The 19329-nt window shown below is 37.0% G+C and overlaps 1 protein-coding gene across 1 annotated transcript in view; it reads left to right on the top strand.

Annotated features, from left to right (window-relative positions):
* Smp_146240 (cell polarity protein) overlaps window positions 1–19329 on the top strand; it is a gene marked incomplete at its 3' end in the record, with an annotated part of 30899 nt that overhangs the window by 2163 nt on the left and 9407 nt on the right. The window contains exon 2 of the mRNA XM_018790556.1: window positions 7706–8294. Coding sequence (XP_018646186.1) covers window positions 7706–8294 — 589 coding nt within the window. The remainder of the gene's footprint in view (window positions 1–7705; window positions 8295–19329) is intronic.

Below are 19329 nucleotides of genomic sequence, written 5' to 3'. Positions count from 1 at the left end.
GAATCTGTTTGAAATCCGATAATGCTCTAATATGAGCACAAATTTGCTTGCGCCTCACTAAATGCAGAGAAACCACATTAGGAAGACCTATTGGAGTTGAACTCAGTTACGAGAAAGCCTATGGTAGATTCCATGAACAACTGAGGTCACACTTGTGCACTTCTGAAAACCAGGCTGACCCAGATGTTGTTTTGAGAGATATACAAACTGCTGTGGAAACAGCAGCAACATCTATTAGTGATTTAGATAAAGGGTCACGAAAAAACTACGTTTATTGCACTGGTAGATTCTTGTAAACTCATCCCATGAGACTCTGAGCACGATGAATAGCGAAAGCGAATCAGATCTAGGTTAACCAAAAGTCTAGGGAACGACAGTGAGTAGTGGTGTGCAACGAGAGCAAAAGAGATGGAAAAGACAATGATTGTAGGTAACACAAGACAGCTTTTCAAACAAATAAAAGAAACCGAAATTAAGAAGACAAGTTTAGACGAGACAATCTCAGAAAACGACGACACTCTTATCTCCTCTTAGACCAGACTTTTAGAATGATGGACGGAACACTTTAAGTATCAGTTCATCTGACCTTCAGCTACTCTACAATTACCCACTATTCCCAGACAGTCTGAATGGAACATTGAAGTAGGTGCCCCGAATCTAGTTGAAGTTCAAAAGGCTATTTCTAATCTGAAACGAGGAAGAGCAGCTGGTCCAGATAGACTGGCTCCAGAGGTCTTTATCTATGGTGGTCCAATTTTGGCGATTGGGTTGACTAATATTTTAGCTAAAATCTAGAAGTTGGACGTAATCCCATCTGACTGGTCACAATCACTTATTGTCCCAATATATAAGAAGAGGCCAAAATCATCCTGTGATAACCATAGATGGATTAGTCTGACTAACATAGCATCTAAAGTACTTGCCGCCCCCAAATGCCCTGGTACGGCCGAGAGTGGGGAGAGTCCGCTCTCCTCCTCGAAATGCTCGCATATAGCCACGCGTATATAGCCTCTGCCAGGAAAGTCCTACCCACTGCCTTCTCGTGGCGGGGGTGTTGTTTACGAAATTGAGAGGACGAAAAGTGAATGTCCGGCGCTTTAACCGGGTTGGTGGACACGGTGAGTCCACCTAGGGGAATTGGAAAACCCTGATTTCAAACCAATAGTGCACATGGGCTCCAGTATCCTGAGGGAACAAATGGCATATGAGTCAATCGTTGGTCACCGGTGACCATGGGGCTGCATCTCCTTACGATGCTCCACTGCCTTGTGGATCAGATCTTTGGATCAAAGTCTCCGGGTGTGGTTCTCTAAGAAAACCACCTGCTTCAGTTTGGGCACCTGGGCAGTATCACAGCCCTCACACAAATCAAATGAGATTTGTGTGGCGCATATGTATCTGGTGCTTCCTTGTACCAATATTTATGTGTTTAAATAAATAAAATAAAATAGTTGCCTCAATAATTATCGGGCGCCTAACTAAGACTCGTGAGCTGCAAACATGAGAAAATCAGGCTGGTTTCAGACCTGGTCGTAGTTGCATCGACCACATATTCACTATTCGTCAGGTTTTAGAACTTAGGCATGCTTATCGGCGTCCGACAATCACAGCTGTTCTTGACCCAAGGCAACATTTGACTCTGTAGACCGAGAGGTTCTGTGGCAGCGTCTGTCATTGAAAGGTGTACCTCAGAAGTACATAAACCTTGTGAAGGCTCTTTACTCGAACACTACCAGTGTCTGTTGGGATCACCGGGTAAGTAATAGTGAGTTTAGACTTAGGGTATTGGGGAATGATGGCAAATCAGTTGATGAGGTTATCGACTGAGATGGTTGAGCCACGTCTTCCACATCAAACTACCGATTACCATGACGAGCAATGTTGACCAGTGTTGTAGATGTTTGGAAGAATAATAAGGGCGGCCAAACCAAGACTTGGCATCAGTGCTTGAATTCACTAACTCTCGGTCTGAGCCATGTCGGTAGGTACAGACTATTTGCCTTTGGTCCGCGCCGCTTTCGTAACTAATGGTTGACATGGCTGAGAATCGATCACAATGGCTTAGGTGTATACACTCTTTGTCTTCCCTTAAATGGCGAGACTAAAATTACTTTATGCTTTTCTTTTCACGAACTACTTCTTCCTGTGTCATATCCTTATATGAAATGTCTTTTTACTACCATAGAAGTAACTGTGTCTATGGATTTGGCGTTCATCTTGTTGTGCTAATGAGGTTATGTCAACTTGGACCGATGCATATATGTGCCTGGTCCTACTTTGTAGCTGACTTATCGATGCTACAAGTTATTTTCATCACAGACTAATATCGAATAAAAAGTCATTCGTAGCTAAGAATCCAATAATCCAAATTTCGAACCTCAGTCAGTTCTCGCATAAAGTTATCTATGAGCTGTTTAACTCATATGGTGAGCACTGCAGGTTCAATTTTCTCCGCATTCCCAATGATCCTCCAGAAAACGTCAGTTTGGAATAAATTTTATCTTCGAACAACAGCAGTTTTGTTAATCTAAACTGTAATAGTTGTTTAATAATAAAATCATTTTCAGAGTCATGAAATTGAAGCTTGGAAAGATGTATGCTATGATGCAACATAATTTTGGATTTCAGTGCGTGTAGTTTTGTGTAAGTGGTCATGAAACACTTGGTTTATGTATTTCAGAGTCCTAGTACACTAACGTTTGCGTAAGTGCGAATGAATACGTTAGATTCTTACTACGATTTGTATTGTGATGTTACCTACTTAGATTTCCAACTATTTCTATAACTTTACCTCCCTGTGTTTATTAGAACCGGTACCCATTTGTACTGGGTGTCATGGTTACTTACTTACTCCTGTCACCCGTCGTGGTACTTATGACCAGTTGATTTACGCATGGCTAACCACCTCCTATCATGATGAACAATAGTATTTAATATCAGTTCATAAATATATTGGTTGTTAGCTAAAGCATAATAAATATAAACCTTCAGGTTGAATTCCGCTTGACAATCGAGATTCTTAAAGACGTTTGGTTCAAAGTCGATTGTGCTAGGGTAGTTCTTTTCATCTTCTGTTCTCCTCTAAATCTTAAGTTCACTCTATTTCACACTTTTCATCATTCGATTTTATTCATTCCTTTCGTAATATATCTCTCATGTTTCGCTTTTGACTCGTATGAATGCTATTATTCCCCTTCATATATTTTTCAATTAAATGATTTACTTCCTCAATGTTCTGGTTTGAGAAATAACAGCCTTAACTGATATATATTCGTGTCAGCTTCTGAGTTGTTTATGACTGATTAGTCTTTCTGTAAAATACCTGTTAAACATAGATTTGAACGGAAAAAATGTTTGATGTATGTATTTTTGACTTAGAGGTAAATATTTGACTGCTACAATGCACCATGTCTGTTTAAGTTTTAAAGAGAATACGTACTTACTTGAAATTGGTAATCGCCCATCATTTAAAAGGACATAAGACCGTAAAAATGACCAACTCATACTCTGGTCGCTTGGCTTATTCGATATATATATATATATATATATATATATATATATATATATATATATAACCAATCGATTTTGGTCAGGATTGTTGACAGTTCTACCACAGAATGACTTAATATCTTACAATTGACTTGTACAATTTGTTAGCTTATTTATAAAACTTGTTATTAGTACTTTTAGTCATTTCTCGCTTGAAACTATTATATATGGAAATGTTTCATGTGACCACATGCGAAACAATTATATATCTATATTTATGTATTTTACGGAAAAAAAAGAAACGTACAAGAGTTATATGGATATACTTCACACATTCACCTCATTATTATCACTGATGGAAATGTCATGTGTTTTGTTTATTTATCACCTCTCTTTTCATGTATAAACTACATTTCTGTTTTCTGCTGTAGAAAATCACATGATTTCTACAAAAGAAAACTTTTGATTTCCTTATTTTATTTTCTCAGTAATAACAATAAGACGGTTTTTAGAGATATTATTATTATCATTGCTTCATCAATTCTAGTTTCCTCTTTTGGATGGGTTGACTCTGTTTTCTTAAACTGGGTATTTAAATGTGCCTCTGCTGTGGTATAAATGAGGTGATTACTTACTTACTTACTTACTTACGCCTGTTAACCCTCGTCGAGGAGCATAGGCCACTCACCAGTATTCTCCATCCAACCCTGTTCTGGGCAATCCTTTCCAGTTGTTACTCATCCTTTTCATATCTGCTTCTATTTCCCGGCGTAATGTGTTCTTTGAACTTCCTCTTTTCCGCTTCCCTCCCAGATTCCTGTAGCTCTTCTCGAGTTACTGCCGGTCCCAAGCCCGGGTAAAGGAGGATTGGGCATCGGGTTAGCCACCCCATCCCGTAGAAAAACTAACTCGCTAAAAAAACGCTAACCAGAAAAAAATGAGGTGATTAATTTCCATTATTTCGTCTTGGTTTTCTAGTATTAGTTTCGAGAAGTAAGTGTAAAAAGAGCAATAGGAAACAAGACTTCACTATGCATTTGTTTATCAAGAACGTAGAAAATACTTTAGAGAGATTAATGAGGTGTTGTTTTTAGTTATTTTGTAGTAGTCTTCAAGTATACTAATTATGCCTTTAAATATCGTGAAGGTAAGATTGAAAATGTAATGCTCATATGCTTGAGTCATGTTGTTCAGTCTGTGGAAAATAAATTATCGCATAACCAGAGCAGGATATTCTGTTCCATCTAATCATAGAATGTAGAATTTATAGAACTTTGATACTGTTTGATATAAAATTGCCCTGTGTTATAGATATTTGATTGAAATATTGTATCCTAGCGTGAAGTTTATCCAGTGGAGTGATCTAGGGTAAAGTATGACATATATATTACACTATTGTGCCATGAAGTATGGCTATTTCATTTTTAGCCAATATAGGCTAATAATGAGTTGTTGAGAGATAATGGTCAAAATTGAAATCAGAAGTTGCTGTATTATCACCTACTTCCCTGGGACAAGGTGAAATGTGCTATTTTTTGGGACCTATCTGTTCTAGCCCCTCCTTCCATTGTAGGAAGTGAGGACCGCTGCAGCCCCCAAATGGCCTGGTACGACCAAGGGTGGGGAGCGTACTTTCCTTTCAAAATACTCTCGTATGGCAACTCATATATGGCCACTGCTAGAGAAGTTCTACTCACCACCTTCTCGCGACCGGGGTGTTATTTACAAAATTGAGAGGATGAAAAAGCGAATAGTCGGGGCTTTTACGAAGTTGATGGTTTCGGAGAATCCACCTAGCGGGGTCGAAAAACCCTGATTCCAAACTAATGGTGACATGGGCTCCAGGATCCTGAAGGAAAAAATGGTGTGTTGACCTAAACTTGGTAAACGGCTATCATGAGATCGTATTTCCTAACGTTGCTCCACTGCCTTGTGGATTAGACCTTTGGGTCAAAGGCTCGGGGTGTGGCTCCCTAAGAAAGCCACTTCTTTTGACAAATACAATATCTGTGATCTGCAGGTGACCTTGTACCTCAGCAGTGAATTTACAGTCTTGCCTCAGTTTAAGGTTGTGAACACCAGCTCCTGAGGATCTATAAACTTCGGTATATCTTTTCAGTTTTCCAGTGTTTTTCAATAATCTTTCATTTTATACCAGTCAGTAACGAAACTAAATTAAACTTGTACAAAGCTACACAATGTGGTTAGCTTAAATAAAGTTTTATTGTATAATGTAGAGACTATTCAAATGTAATTTAAATTTAAATCATTTGCTAAGTACCGGTTTATGTACTTGGTTTTGACTTGCACTTTAGTTGTGTGTGAAAGCTAGCGGTGTTGTTGTGAACAAGAATACAGATGAAAACAACCGATTATGTTTGAACACAAAATTACAGAATCTTTTGGTAAAACATGAAAATCATACACTGGACACTTCATTTGCAATTTTCTATTATTTGTCCTTCACATTCTGTTTGATTCTTCCAGTTGACAATTCCTTTCAATTTTCCCTTCTATTCTCTTCAACCAGATCTTCTTAGCCTTCTGCTGTCAGGTTTTCCACTTTTGGTTGATGTCATATACTACTTATATCGGCAGACATAAGTCGCATACACCATAATGTTATCCCGATTGCCTGAATCCTGCTAAAGTAGATTAAGTAATAGTCGAATCTCTGATTTTATGACGGTTGTAAATTGAGTAATTTTATCACGAAAAGCTATCTTTTATGGCTCCTAAAATTAATCCTGACTTATGGTAATTAGCTAGATCTCACAGTTTGGTACAATACATAATCAAACTTTAAAAAAAATAGTTCACATTGTTATATAGTCCAATTAGTGGATGAATATACTTAAAATTGGTATGTGTAGCTGTTTCTATACACATTTATTTTTAAGGTATTGTGTGTAAACCGTATTGTTGGTTTGGAACATAGTATAAGTAACACGCGGACAAATATGTAACATTGTAATCTAATCCTGACTTAAACCACAAATCATTGTCTAATCTATAATTGTGTTACCGGATTCGTATAATGTAAAATAGTGAGAATTTAGGATACATTGATGATACATATTCACTTTTATATATAGGAAAGTATTATATATATATATATATATATATATATATCCATTGTGCAATGAATGTAAGTAAAAAGTGAATTCCAAAAGTATACAGGATGTTAACTTCACCTATGAATCAAATTCCAAAGTTTGAACTACTGTTTGGTTGTTAAGTAATATATTAATAAACAAGCTTATAGTGGTACATTGAAGTGGATGATTTTTAAGTTGTTAAACTTTTTAAAATCCCTCTATCCGACTATGTGTAATGGAAGTAACTGTTACCATTCGCGACTTCTATTTGAGATACACACTCCCCGTACATTTGTCGTACCAGCTATCGAATGAGTAAACTAATGAATAAGTAGGAAGTCGTAATTGACATGACCGAATAATTAGGTACACAAATCATTGGTATATATACTTTTGTCATCCTGACTCAGGTATTTAAATATGGAGTTAATATTGTATTTCGATTAGTCAATGATCATTTTTTACTGTCAGATCTCTCAAGAAAATAAATGCTTCTATGATGTACTCAATCAGGAATTGAAAACCGCCCCGTATGACATTTATAAACATTAGAGCTCATCCTTTTCACAATCAAACTTTTTCTTGATATGTTCAGGTTGTAGATTTGTTAGTGTGGAAAATGTTCAGTAGTAAAAAGAATCACTCTTCTAATTATGGCATACTGATGACTATTAGCAAGCAAACTTTCTGAACTAATGTCTGCTTCAGCTATAGTAATCTATCATTTACGTCGCTTGTCATTTTTTCGTGTATCTGACAGCAGTTCTGTGAGAACATCCACGGAGAAAAAACTCATGTACCAGATCAATTCAGCAAGCTGATCGACAATATTAAAACCGATAACCACTGTACTCTAAGTGGTCATCATGAGTTAGTACTGCTTCTGTTTAGGGGGTATTGGCTTACATTCTTGATTGAAAAGCTTACATAGTGGTACAGGTAAACTGAAATACACTTGTAGAGGGATTCCCACTATAAAATAGTATAACAGTACTATCATGACTTGATCTTTCATTCTTTTCACATATATGCTCTTAAACTATTGTTTTCTTATTATAACTCTGTGATATACATTCACTTACATATCGTTGTTGTTTGTGTTTTGAAAAAATAAACAGGGTTTACCGTTTCAACATGGTGATATTTTACACGTTGTGAATGCTAGTGATCGTGAATGGTGGCAAGCCAAACGAATTTCTTTAGTATCCGATTTTGAAAATGCTACTCATGGAAATTCAATGCATTCAACAACAGATAATACTAATAATAATACTATTAATAGTAATACACAAACATCTGCGTTACTCTCATCTACTAATGGACTTGGAATAATTCCTAGTTGTCAACGTATCGAAAGACGTCAGAGAACACGATTAAAACGTGTGAATTTTGTTGGTAAAGTTACTGTAATTGGTTCAACACCTTATCCACACACTACTACTATTAACAACGCCAAAGACAGTAACACATTATCATGTGTTTCGAATTCAGGAATAATAAATCAATCCCCCTGGGATATTGGTAACAATGGTTTTACTACAAATAATAACAATAATGGTACTACAACTACCACTTATAATAATATGTCTGTGGATGCTGGTATCAGTTCGAATAGCAGTGAAACATTAAGAAATAATTCTCTTGATATGAATATAAGGAATAGTACACCTATGGATATGCCTATTGTATCTAATTCAACTGGTACTGGTAAGTTGTATGAAATAATAATAACAATGATGATGATGATGTTAACTCTGTAAGTTAATTGATTCTATACTGTTGTTAGTTTTCCCTCTACGTTCACACTAATAAGTGCGTAAGCAAAAGGGTGACCATAAAATAGGCAATTCTTTTTTATAAAGGTGAACAGTGAAACAGGAAATAAAACTATTGTGGGTGTGAAACCCATTCGAATTGTTCTCTATGGCCAATCGAAATTACATTTTTTTAAACGTCTAATAGAGAGTCTACTTTCAACAAATACTTTAATTTTCCAAATTTGGTAACAATTTTCTTATTCTTGTTACCCCGGTCATTTTATCTCATACGTCTATTTCGAATAGCTAGGGGGTAATCACCTTAAAGGTATGTTTGTATATGTTGGATTCCCAACAGAATAACAGTGTTTTTTTAGATATCCTTAGGTCGTTATTTTGACAGTTAATATGCGCCGTTTTCTACTTGCTCCTTCGCTCACACCTTTTTGAATGGATACCTTCCCTTTATACGTAAGAACAATCGTACAACAATCGTAGCTGAACCATAATAATAATAATAATAATATTATGAATTCATTTATTTTGTTGATCCCTTTCAAATGCTTTTAACAAAGAAACAGTGATATTAATCGTTTAAAAATCAAAACAAGTGTACATACTTCATATGAGAAAAGTTTTGATTGAGGTTGAATGTGACATGTAGATGTAGATTGATAAAAGACAATATCTGTGGATGGATTAAAATCATTGTTCATAATGAATGAATTGTAGCTAGTAGTGGGATCCACAATGCACGTCTCGTCTCATTTGACAATTGTCAACTTGGTATACTTTCATCCCAGTGTTGATATTCATATTGTGACTTGTACCCAGTATCTTTTTCTTCAAAGAATCAACATGTTATCTACTAAGATACTTAGTCCAGATTGCCGCTAATTTGCATAACGGGTATAATTAGAAATAGTTATGTAACACTTAAAAATATGCCTGAGTAAAGCTAAAATTAAAAGGAAGAAATAAAAAACTAATTGCATCCGTCAAAAAATGTCATCTAACAAACTCTGAAAGTTGAAGTTATCATGGTAAAGCCAGATTGATAGCTGTGTCCTTTTGTATGCATAAACTTGGTGTAAATAAGATGGTGAAGATTTGTAGCTCAGGTGAATGATTTTGATGAGATTTTGTTCACTGATGCGTTAAGATTGAAATGAAACAATTCTGTTTATGTAGAGTAGTTAGAAATGTCTTTGGGACGAAATATTAGAAAACTAAAAGTAATAAGACCCAATCAGATAACAACGAAAGTCATCGTAAAAATATAAGTTCAGAAAATGTTATTGTGGTCACTCTTATCAGCTAGATTCTACCCTTTTGTTCAACTAAAAGCTAAATAATATGAGCTCTTCTTGGAGATATATTTGGTCATATTTATATCTATACATTTAGTTCGGTTTGGTTACTAAAAATCACCTGTTATTTGTCAAAATTTTAATTAATCTCAGGTTGATTATGTTTGTTTTGATTGGTTTAATTAGATGTCAATAAGAAGAAGAGATCTGGTAGTTTGACAAGAAATCTACTGAAGTGTTTCTCTCATCGACCCATTAAAAACGATTCAATTGGCACAATGACTGTTACACGAACCGGATCTTTGGATGGAGTTAACCAGAGTTAGTTCTTTTTTTTCATATATTTAGAGGGGTGGCGAAGAATATCTCGATTATTTCCTCTACGTTTCCGTATTTTTCCCCTAGCGGGAAGAATTGTGTTTCGTGGGTTAATTCAATTGACACGTATAGTTCTGTTTGTTGACTAACTAATTTATTAGTAGTATGAGTATTCTGCCTGGAATACTTTATCTCAACTTCAACACATTTCACTTGGATCGTTAAATTATGAATGATTAGGTTACCTAGTTATGGTAATCTATGTCTATTCAAATCTGTATTACTTCTTAGTAGTTCTGGAAAGTAGTGGTTTTAATTAGCTTGACATAAGTGGCGTAAAGCCTAACGTATCTTATACATGAATCGGTTCATGGAAGCTACATCATATCAGCAAAACAAGAGAAAATGCCAGAATAATTGTAACAATTACAGTATCAGTGCTGGTAAAAATGATTAGGTTCGTGAAATAACAAGCATAAGATAGTTTTAAGACTCAAGATCTAAGGGAAGGTTTTTAATCTGTATGTCATAAATTTGAACCCCATTTCAGCTATTATAATTACAAGTACTTGGTTATGAGTCACACTCAGAGTGTAATGATACTACTCGTTTGCTCAAACTAGTATTTGTGGGGAAGGTTTTGAACCTGGAACACAATGACTAAAACTTGGACGTCCTAACCACTAAGACAACTTTACAGCTACTGCGGTACGGTAAGCCTGATAGTATCATTAGCTATCATATACACACATATAGAAGTATGCCCCAAAGCGTAGTACATTATTCAGTATTTAGGAAGTGATCAAATGAATGAGTCATCAGTACTTTTAATCGTTCGTTGTTGAATCTCTGTTAAAGCTGAATGTTTATCAACCTTTGCGATCGACATATGACCATGTTTTTGTAAAAGAAATTATATTCGTGGTATTGTTTTGGTAAATATTGTGCTAGGCGCTTACAAAGGTTATCATACACAAAAAATTCCGTCCTATAATGTTTTGTAAAATACTTCTTTGATGTATCCTAGGAATCACTGAAGATCAACGCGTCGTTGAGTTGACATTGAGTAAAGTTGTCACATCATCTCACCAAGGCAAATAGAAATTGTAATATTCACCATGATAAAAGTAACTTAATACAAAAAGATGTTATTCCAAGAGAATGAATAAAACTAGAGAATAGTTAGTATGATGTAATATCAAGGTTAAAGATTCAAAATTAGATAAAGCATAAAAATGTATCTGAGCAACTAGAATTAATTTTGAGTCCCTTATCTTTCCAACCGTTAATCAGGATTATCACTCTAACATTAGCCAGTGAAGGATTTGAAAGTGACCAACTTGGTCTCGTGTGCAGTTACGGGTATGAGGGCTAATATCACTTCCCGGCTGCCCACACCGTGAAAAGGTTCTTCTAGAGGTACCTGAAAAAAAGTTGGATTAGTGTTGGTCTTAACGACCTGGGAGCGTGACCGCAGTGCCCAAAGGACAACTACTTGAGGCCGGTCACGCACGGTCTTTTTGTGGGGGATTTTTGATGTGTTAGCTCCGTTCTTCAAAGGACCTTACCGCCGGAGACGGAAATCCGTGGGATAAGACGAGGTGTGCATTTGTAGGGTCGACCTTTTCTAACCCCACCCCTCATTGTGGGAAGGCAGCATCGCTGCTATGCTGGTTGTATGAAGGAAACACCTTACTGCCGTCACACCTCTGTACAGTCATCAGTACGACTTCGCCTTCGGACCTTGAGATTGCTGCTTTTAGTCTCACTGCTCTTCAACCGACCTGTCTGGCATGGTAGGACCTTGAGGAACGATTGTTCCAGCCAGCATAGCTCGATTGGTTCATCACAATAGGCAAGCCCGACCACTATGTCAAAGTAGCAGCAATGGTCGGGACTTTAGCCAGTAGATCTACAGCTATCAACATAGATCTGGTCAATCTGTCAATAACCTCACAGGTTGATTGTTTATCTTAGTTTAGTCGCTTTTATTTTTATTACAATTCACTCTTCTATGTCAAACAGGATCATATATCGGGATACATGGCAGATAAATGTATTTAGCATATATCCTAACCATTTAAATTGATGGTTATTCATAACCTATTCAATCTGTTTACACCATGTTCACACCATTCACTTCTTTATCCAGTTATATACGATCAATACTTTTCAAACATAATCACAAATTAGTAAATCTACTCTATTTAAGATAAATGGTCTCAAATGCTCTACAATAACTCACATGATTAACTCTTTAAGAAACTAATACTTTTATTAGTTTTCTTGTATACCTGTTGAATTTACAAATGATAAACTCATACATTGTGGTATCTAAGATACTTAATATTTAATATATGATAGATATATATATCTGTAATACAGTTGATAAGGCTACTGTAATCATGTAATTGAAACTTAATTCACCATATATATATGTTAATCCGTTTTTATGTTTAAGAAAAAACCAATTAAAAGTGGTATAAATTTCGAATTAATCACGTATCTAGGTATGATTTGTTTGAGTGTCAGTGAAAAAACCAAATCTCTATAGCTATCACATGTGTGAAAAATGCTACATTTTTCTATGTGATTCATTAGAATTCATTGAATAGCAAGTGGATTATACAAATGATTAAGGATAGTTAATTCTCTATTAACAAATGACAATGTGTTGTAATCGTGCGAAATAGGTCTCATGACAAATTAAAATTCATTGGCTACTTTTTGAATCCTTGTGAATCGTTCGTTAGGGGTACGATGTTTTTTTTGTTTAAACTTTCAATTCAGTCAGTCAGTCACAACGTAGGACCAGGCACATATATGCATCGGTCCAAGTTGCCATACCTCGTTAGCACAACAAGATGAACACCGGATTCATAGTAGTTAATTTAGTGGTGGTAATATGTAAAAGATAGGTTGTATATAAGGATATAGTATAGGAAGGAAGAAAGTTATGAAGCAATTTTAATCTCAATGTTTAAGGGAAGATAAAGAGTGCATAAACCTACGCCATTGTGATCGATTCTGAGCCATGTCACCTTGAGTCTCCAACCATTGGTTACGATAGTCACGTGGACCCCAATCAAGTAGTCTGCATCTACCGACATGGTTCAGACTAGAAGTTAGTGACTTCAAGCACTGATGCCACCTTTTGGTTTGGCCGCCCCTAACTACTACTTCATAGTTCTTATTACCTTTCTGCTAAAGATGGTAGAGAGCATTTGTGGCTCCGATTGATGGTTTTAGTGTAGAGTTTCGTTATCTGAGCTGGGTAGTATAATTGTAAGGCTTTTATCGTCCTCCTGGACAAAATTAGCACAGACCTCAGATAGAAGTAAGCTATTCGCATTTCCTTTCATATAACTGACAACCTGTATTTGTCAATCCTAATCTTGACTGATCAAAAGTAGAAACTTTGAGTTATATGTGGGAAAATATGGATAAATAATCACCTTCTACCTGAGGTTTGCGCTGGGGATGTTGTGGAGAAGGACAATGAAAGCTTCACAAATAAACTACTCAACTCGGAGAAATAAATTCTATCAAAACTGTTCTTTCTATCATTGATTCAAACTGTATATGTTCAGATCTTTTAGTAAACAAGTTGTTAGATTTAGCAGAGGTTATTGAGAACAATTTTGGTTTAAATCATATATATATACTGGTAATAACTGTGCTTGCTAGTGACTGATTTCTAGAGCCAATTTCCAGAGTTCTAGTGAAAAGCGATGAGCAAATGAGTTCAATCATTTAGGTAGTGAGATGGTAACCCACCATGTGGCTTTTGATTCATAATATCACGAATTGAATAAGGTTATGAGTGTAAACCATTTGGTTATGACTCGGGGATCTGAAGGTTAAGGGCTTGTCGTGGGACCTGATGGTCCTGGGTCCGACTTGTGAGATTGTGGTATACTCTGATAAGGAGGAGCTTCGTACATGGAGAACTACATATTTTGTGATTCATTCTGCACAGGAAAATTTGAACTAATGTGTTGTAGTTGATTTCAACCTTCTTATTTCTCTGCCATTTTCTTGGAAGTTGGTAGGAATATATAGCCATCGAAAGTGTAGAATTTCCCATCAAATTGGATTTATGGATAGTTTAATGATGTAGATTGACAAACAAAAGCCAATCTTCTGTATGTATGTTGGGATCGTTTCAGTGACGTGGCTATCAAAGTTAACTCAACTTCTTGAATAGTTTGAGTGATTTGTGGGTTTAACTACTTCGTTGTACTTTTTTTAAAACTAAGTGTTGGTTCAGAGCAGTCCTTGAATTCGTTTTCATCACTTCTGCCTAACTTGAGATTTCTCTTAAACTGTATTTCACTGATTTCGGTACTGGAATTCCAGTCGCCAAATTACTGGTTGGTACTCTACTGCAACTAAAGAGGTTGAATCCGGCGCTTAGTATTATTAGCTGCTCGTAACATGGTACGAATAAGAACAGAATACAAGTTATTGCCGTCCACTTATTGCACTCTTTACAAATTGATGTTTATCATGTAAGAAAATGTTGTGTTTTCCAAAAAAATAAACTTAAATCAGATAGCAGTATATAGTTTGAAACCTTGATCCTATAGTTTCTATAACATGCGCGTTAATCTTGGTTTCTCACCTCACAAGTTGTTTGATCAGTGGCTAATTCCAAAGAAAATATCAAATCCGTCTAGAAAAATACCCACTTTTCACTCACTATGTAATTATCACTCAGATTCACAATCAAAACTTCCATATTTTTAAATCGTTTTCTGAATCGTTCCCCGTTGTAGATAATCGAATGAGATAGTCCGAACTCGTATTTTTTAAGGTTTGTATTATCGTGTTGACTAGAATAGAAGTATCATGTATGATAGACTATCAAGCAGTGAATATTTATTGACTGATATGGTTGATACATGTATTACGTATGCCCATTTACCATCTACCTCAACGTGCGTTATCAACTGGTTCAAGAATCGGTTAAAAGAAAGTTTGGAGCAGCCAAATCAAGAAGTGATATTATTCCATGAAGTAGTTAAATGTTGTATTAAACCACGTTTATAGGCGCTTACGGTTATCGTAGCTAATGCTTGAAGATACTGGGTAATATGGCTCAGAATCAGTCACAATAACGTGAATATATCCAATCTTTGCCTCCTCTTAGATCCTGAGTTTCGAAATCACCTAATCCTTTTTTATTCCACTATTTTATTCCTTCTTCTCTGGTCGTATATTCTATGTCTAATCTTTTCTACTACCATTGAAACTGTTACTCGTATTTATTATTTTAGCATTTATCTTGATAAGTTTGTCTTTCTTTGTTGACATAACTTTACCAACTTAAGCTGCCAGTGCAACGTTTTACGTTGTCTGTGATTAATTGGTTGATTCGATTCATTTCACTATTTGAAATTAATCAATTCATTCGTCCCTATTAGTTGGATTGTTTCATTCAGCTATCGCCATCATCATCAATAAAAAGATCCATTTTATCCCTGAATTTGCCTATTTGGCTATTTATCTTTCCTTTTTTTCTTTAGTCGCTAGATTATTGATCGGTTAAATGGTTATTCTTTAGCGTATATAACAGACCATATTCAGTACTTAGATTATGTAATACGTGATTTTTAACAGTTTTCTGTTGCTCTTAATAAGTTTGCATGTTTTTCCATTTATCCTTTTAAGTTGTTTCATTCATATGTATATTGATTGACCAATTAAAGACACCGGATTGTTTGTTTCTCAGACATAATATTCAAACAGATTAAAATGTAGCTAACTACTCCCATATTTTACATTATGAACTGATCTTATTTGACTATTAAGCAGGAGTATGCATACAGGACCTGTTTCGCCTTAATATTGCACCCCTTATCAATGGGCATCCAGAACCCTACTGGAAATAGGAATCTGGAACTTCAGGTCTTATGGTGAGTGCTTGATTTTCGAAGCATTAACCCAAGATCCAATGGTGTGTATGCCGAACTTCAGCCAATTATTTAAAGGAGTGAATTAAAATGTTGTATGGTAGAGTATTTAGACAACATGTGTATGCGATCAACGTTATTTTTAGTCCGATTCTTATCAGGCTTTGTTCTTATATACGGTAATATTTATGAGAATATATATGGAGATATTTAGCCACTCAAAGTAGTTTATGAGATAATAATGAAAACAGAGTAGATTACATAACTAAACACAATAATTAAAATGTACAAAAAGATAGTGTGATGAAAGGTGTACTAATTTTAATACGAGTATTAAAAGCTTGGATCAGTATTTTATAGTAGGAAGTAGATCAAAGAGTTGGAAAATATATACATTGAAATAACATTCATTAGAAATTATTGAAATTACTGCCCCCAAATGCCCTGGTACGGCCGAGAGTGGGGTGAGTACGCTCTCCCATTCGAAATGCTCTCACATGGCCACGCGTATATAGCCTCTGCCAGGGAAGTCCTACTCACTGCCTTCTCGTGGCATTACTTTTGTTCGCGAAATTGAGAGGACGAAAAGTGAATGTCCGGCGCTTTAACCGGGTTGGTTGACACGAAATGTTCACCTAGGGGAGTTGGAAAACCCTGATTCCAAACCAATGGTGCACATGGGCTCCCGTATCCTGGGGGAACAAATGGCGTATGAACCAATTGTTGGTCACCGGCTAACCATGGGAATGCATCGCCTCACGATGCTCCACTGCCTAGTGGATCAGACCTTTAGGTCGAAGGCTCCGGGTGTGGCCCCCTAAGAAAACTACCTGCTTCAGTTTGGGCACCTGGGCAGTATCACAGCCCTCACACAAATCTTATTTGATTTGTGTGGCGCATATGTATCTGGTGCTTCCTTGTACCAATATTTATGTGTATAAATAAAATAATAAATAAATAAAAACAGCATTTAAAGAAACAAACAAACGTACATATATTATTTTGTAGATTATAAATAACAATGAGCAGTTTGTTTTTATGCATTACAAGAGTCTGCTTTTTCTTATATAACTAAACCAAGACTGATATTTGAGACGGATAATCTTCCAAGTTGAAAAATTTACTTCAAGATCAACCGGTAAACATGTATGACTTGCAAACAACGTAGAACTGAAGACTATTTGAACGAGCATAAAATACTTACTTACTTACGCCTGTTACTCCCAATGGAGCATAGGCCGCCGACCAGCTTTCTCCAACCCACTCTGTCCTGGGCCTTCTTTTCTAGTTCTTTCCAGTTCTTGTTCATTCTTCTCATGTCTGTCTCTATTTCTCGGCGTAATGTGTTCTTTGGTCTTCCTCTTCTCCTTTGACCTTCAGGATTCCATGTGAGGGCTTGTCTTGTGACACAATTGGGTGATTTCCTCAAAGTGTGTCCTATCCACTTCCAGCGCTTCTTCCTGATTTCTTCCTCCGCTGGAATCTGATTTGTTGTCTCCCACAGTAACTTGTTGCTGATAGTGTCTGGCCATCGGATCCGAAGTATCTTGCGTAGACAGCTGTTAATAAACACTTGTATCTTCTGGATAATGGCTTTCGTAGTTCTCCACGTCTCTGCCCCATACAGAAGAACTGTCTTGACATTTGTATTGAAAATTCTAACCTTGGTGTTGGTTGACAATTGTTTTGAGCTCCAGATGTTTTTCAGCTGTAGGTATGCTGCTCTTGCTTTGCCGATCCGCGCCCTCACATCTGCATCTGATCCACCGTGTTCATCAATGATGCTGCCCAGATATGTAAAGATTTCCACATCCTCCAAAGCTTCTCCGTCAAGTGTAATTGGATTGGTGCATATTGTATTGTATCGGAGAGTCTTGCTTTTCCCTTTGTTTATATTGAGACCTACTGCTGCTGAGGCTGCTGCTACACTGGTCGTTTTCTCCTGCATTTGTTGTTGCGTTTGTGATAGAAGAGCCAGATCATCAGCGAAGTCTAAATCGTCAAGCTGCATCCTGCCTGTCCACTGTATCCCGTGCATTCCTCCAGATGTTGACGTCTTCATAATCCAGTCGATCACCAGGAGAAAGAGAAAGGGTGAGAGTAGGCAACCTTGCCTAACACCGGTCTTTACCTCGAACGAGTCGGTGAGTTGTCCTCCGTGGATGATTTGGCAGTTTAGTCCATCATAGGAGTTCCGTATGATGTTGACTATCTTCTCAGGCACGCCGTAGTGTCGAAGAAGCTTCCATAGTGTCGTCCTGTCCACGCTATCAAATGCCTTCTCGTAGTCGATGAAGTTGATGTAGAGTGATGAATTCCATTCGATTGATTGTTCCACAATGATACGTAGAGTTGCGATTTGATCTGTGCACGATCTATCCTTACGAAATCCAGCTTGTTGATCTCGAAGTTGAGCGTCCACGGAATCCTTCATCCTGTTTAACAATACTCTGTTGAAGACTTTTCCTGGTATTGAGAGGAGAGTGATGCCCCTGTAGTTGTCGCACTTGCTCAGATCGCCTTTCTTTGGTATCTTGATGAGAAGTCCTTCTTTCCAGTCTGTTGGTACATGTTCTTCGTCCCAAATCTTACTGAAGAGGATGTGGAGTATCTTGGCAGTTGCTGTTACATTTGCTTTCAGTGCCTCTGCGAGAATGTTGTCTGGTCCCGCTGCTTTGCCACTCTTGATTTGTCTAATGGCCATGCTGATCTCTTCAATTGTTGGTGGGCCAATATCGATTGGGAGGTCTGTGGGTGCTGCTTCGATGTTGGGTGGGTTCAGTGGAGCTGTTCGATTCAAGAGTTCCTTGAAGTGTTCTACCCACCTGTTTCGTTGTTCTTCAATATCGTTGATTACTTTGCCTTCCTTGTTTTTCACTGGTCTTTCTGGTTGACGGTAATTTCCAGCAAGTTTCTTTGTTGTATCATACAGTTGTCTCATGTTTCCCTCTCTTGCAGCCTTTTCCGCTGTCATCGCTAAATCTTCCACATATTTAAGTTTGTCGGTTCTGATGCTCCTCTTCACTTGCTTGTTTGCTTCTGTGTATTCGGCTTGTGCCTTGGCTTTTTCCGCTCTGGTTCGGCTAATATTGATTGCTGCCTTCTTGTTCCTCCTTTCTTCAATTTTATCCAGTGTACCAACAGTGATCCATTCCTTGTGATGGTGCTTCTTTTGGCCCAGAACCTCCTGACATGTTGAAACGATTGCCTCCTTGATACCTTTCCAGCTGCTCTCTATGGTGGTTCCCTCTCCATTGAGTAGATCATGAAAGGCCTCGAACCTGTTTCTGAGTACTATGTTGAATTTGTTGAGTTTGTCAGCATCTCGAAGAAAGGCCGTGTTAAACTTTTGTGATGTTGTCCGCGCCATTGTCCAGTGCTTCTTGAGTTTTAGTTTCATCTTGGCGACCAGCAAATGGTGATCGGATGCTATATCAGCTCC

Source organism: Schistosoma mansoni (assembly GCF_000237925.1).
Source record: "Schistosoma mansoni, WGS project CABG00000000 data, supercontig 0062, strain Puerto Rico, whole genome shotgun sequence".
Classification (NCBI taxonomy): domain Eukaryota; kingdom Metazoa; phylum Platyhelminthes; class Trematoda; order Strigeidida; family Schistosomatidae; genus Schistosoma; species Schistosoma mansoni.
Note: the sequence above shows the minus strand (reverse complement) of the source record. Positions and strands in the feature narration are given on the sequence as shown.